This window comes from Montipora capricornis, chromosome 2, assembly GCF_036669925.1.
Source record: "Montipora capricornis isolate CH-2021 chromosome 2, ASM3666992v2, whole genome shotgun sequence".
Lineage (NCBI taxonomy): Eukaryota > Metazoa > Cnidaria > Anthozoa > Scleractinia > Acroporidae > Montipora > Montipora capricornis.
Window position 1 is genome coordinate 12709991 of NC_090884.1, and position 2500 is coordinate 12712490.

Sequence of the window (2500 nt, forward strand, 5' to 3'; positions counted from 1 at the left end):
GAAGCGGGAGTAACGAAATTATTCAGGAGCTATTGTCTCGAGGACTTGACATTGATTCAAGCGACAACGATGGTGTCACACCACTGATGGAGGCAGTTAATTTTGGCGGAGATAGCGCTTTTAGATTGCTGATAGAAAGAGGCTCAGATCCGACTTTAAGAGATAACAAGGGGTGGAGTTTGTTACACAGGGCTGCACAAAACGGGAGATATGAGATTATTCAGGAGCTACTGTCTCGAGGACTTGACATTGATTCAAGGGACGGAGATGGTGGCACCCCAGTGATTAGGGCAGCTATTAATGGCCAAGAGGACGCGATTACTTTGCTGCTAGAAAGAGGCTCAGATCCGAAACAGAAAGACCACAATGGAATAAGTCTGTTGCACTGGGCTGCACATTATGGAAGGGCTGTTCTTATTGAAAAGCTACTGTCACTCGGACTTGATATTAATTCTAGGGAAAACTATGGTAATACACCACTGATGGTGGCAGCTTATCGTGGTAGACAGGACGCGTCTTCCTTGCTGATAGAAAGAGGCTCAGATCCGACTTTAACAGACAACTGGGGACACAGTGCGTTGCACTGGGCTGCACAAGGTGGGAGCAAGGTCATAATTGAGAAGCTACTGTCTCTCGGACTTGATATTAATTCAAAGACGAACAGTGGTGAAACACCTTTGATGCTAGCAACGGAGTTTTGTAAAACCGAAGCTGTCAATTATTTGCTCAGTAGGGGAGCAAAATAGCCTTCTTTATTTCCGTCATTTTTTTTACATGTACTGATGTTATAGATTCAAGTTGTAGCGATCCCAATTTGTCGTTTGACTCTTCGTGAAAAATGGTGTATTTCTATGTTATTGTGTCTACAAAAGACCTGTCAACAAACGAAGAAAACAAACACTTAATCACAATAAGGGAAGAATACCGGTAATCCTGGACGAAGTTGTTGCGACAGTGAAGTCATAAGTCAAAGGCGACGCATGGGCAGGACTTTATCCCCCCTCCCCCATAGAATGTAACATTCTGAACAGCAGCAGTTAGGTTTCAACATTGTTTGCGACGATGCTATTCCTATTCATTTTTCCTGGTCTCCGCTGACGTTGGGGGGGGGGGTGGGGTGAGGAATTATGCTTTTTTAGTATTTTTATTTGCTTGAGTACAAATTAAAAATATACAGTAATTTTCACTTCGCCGCAAAGGATTCACCAGTCGCGAAACACTCCACAGCGACGGAATGCTCTTCGAACTGGTTAACTTTAGAATGCATGTCCACCGCCATGTTGGATTCAAGCGAGCAATTATCATTATAGTCAGTAAAAACTTGAATTACATTGAGAACTCGAAGTAGCGGAGTTAATAGAATCAGGTGGGAGCAATGAGATAAATAATGTAATGTTTACAAAATTAGAAATAGGAAAAGCAAATTGCAATAGTTCTAAAAGTACAGGAAACAGACATGCGATATACTAGACCAGGAAATTACTTAAATGTTCATCGGTTCCTAAATCCAGCAGCTATATTAATAGCAATCGTTTCTATTAGCGGGAAAGTCATCTTCATTGTTTAGTAATTCAAATTAAAAAGCATAGAGTTTTCTATTAACACTTTTTAGGTAGAGAGCACAAGTTGAATGGAAGGGAATTCCACAATTTGGGCCCAGTTTGGGTGTCGCCACATAAGTGCCGAGCGTGCGCAGTACCAAGCAATATTGAGAGAAGTATAGCCGGCTCTTCTTCGTCGCACGCAATTAGAGTGGCGGATTTTGATAAACCCTTGTTGGTACATGTATTGAATTTTGTTAAAATGCAATTAGACTAGAAGGTAAAGAAGACCTCAAGTCATTTAATACCATCTTGATCATGCGTGATCGCTGTTTACTCTTTGGGTGTCGAGAAAGTTGCATCAATACCTGATACAATTTGTCAGGATTTTCGTGCGGACACAGCTTTAAAGGGTCTGATCAGGTTCCAACATTACTTCACCGCTTCTTTATCATTTTCCTCAAGGCCCACTGGAGCATTGAGAAAGCATATCTTCATCTCAGATAGCAATTTAACGTATAAAAAAATAAGATAACTTGGATTATGGAGGCGCGTGACTTTAATTTTGCTCTAAGTGAGATGACACTACACGGCGGTCAGTCGTTATTCGATTTCCTTCAAATTTAAATTTGTGACATTATCCCCTTTATGGGATGACGAGACGTCTTTCATGAATCTACAATGGGAGGCATGACCTTGCGTATACAATGCTACGGTAGTTTTGGGTTTGCTTTGGCAGGCAGCGCTAACTAGTTGCTTAGTTGCGGAATCGATTGAAACCCAAGAGTAAGAATCTGGTAGGAGGTTTGTCTCCATCAGCATCAGGAAAGTGTCCATTTTTAAACCAACGTTTGCGGGGAAATAAACAATAGACCGAATGTTGTACTAATTCAAATCTCCCGGAGTTAAAGTGTCACCATGATAAAAAAATCACTTCCTTTTTTCTTCAGATTTTGAAA

At 41.2% G+C, this 2500-nt stretch overlaps 1 protein-coding gene across 1 annotated transcript in view; it reads left to right on the forward strand.

Moving 5' to 3' along the window:
• Positions 1–1851, forward strand: part of LOC138038871 (uncharacterized) — a 61363-nt gene extending 59512 nt beyond the window's left edge. The window contains exon 16 of the mRNA XM_068884949.1: positions 1–1851. This exon is cut by the window's left edge and continues 273 nt beyond it. Coding sequence (XP_068741050.1) covers positions 1–746 — 746 coding nt within the window. The 3' untranslated portion in view covers positions 747–1851.
• Positions 1852–2500: the final 649 nt, after the last annotated feature.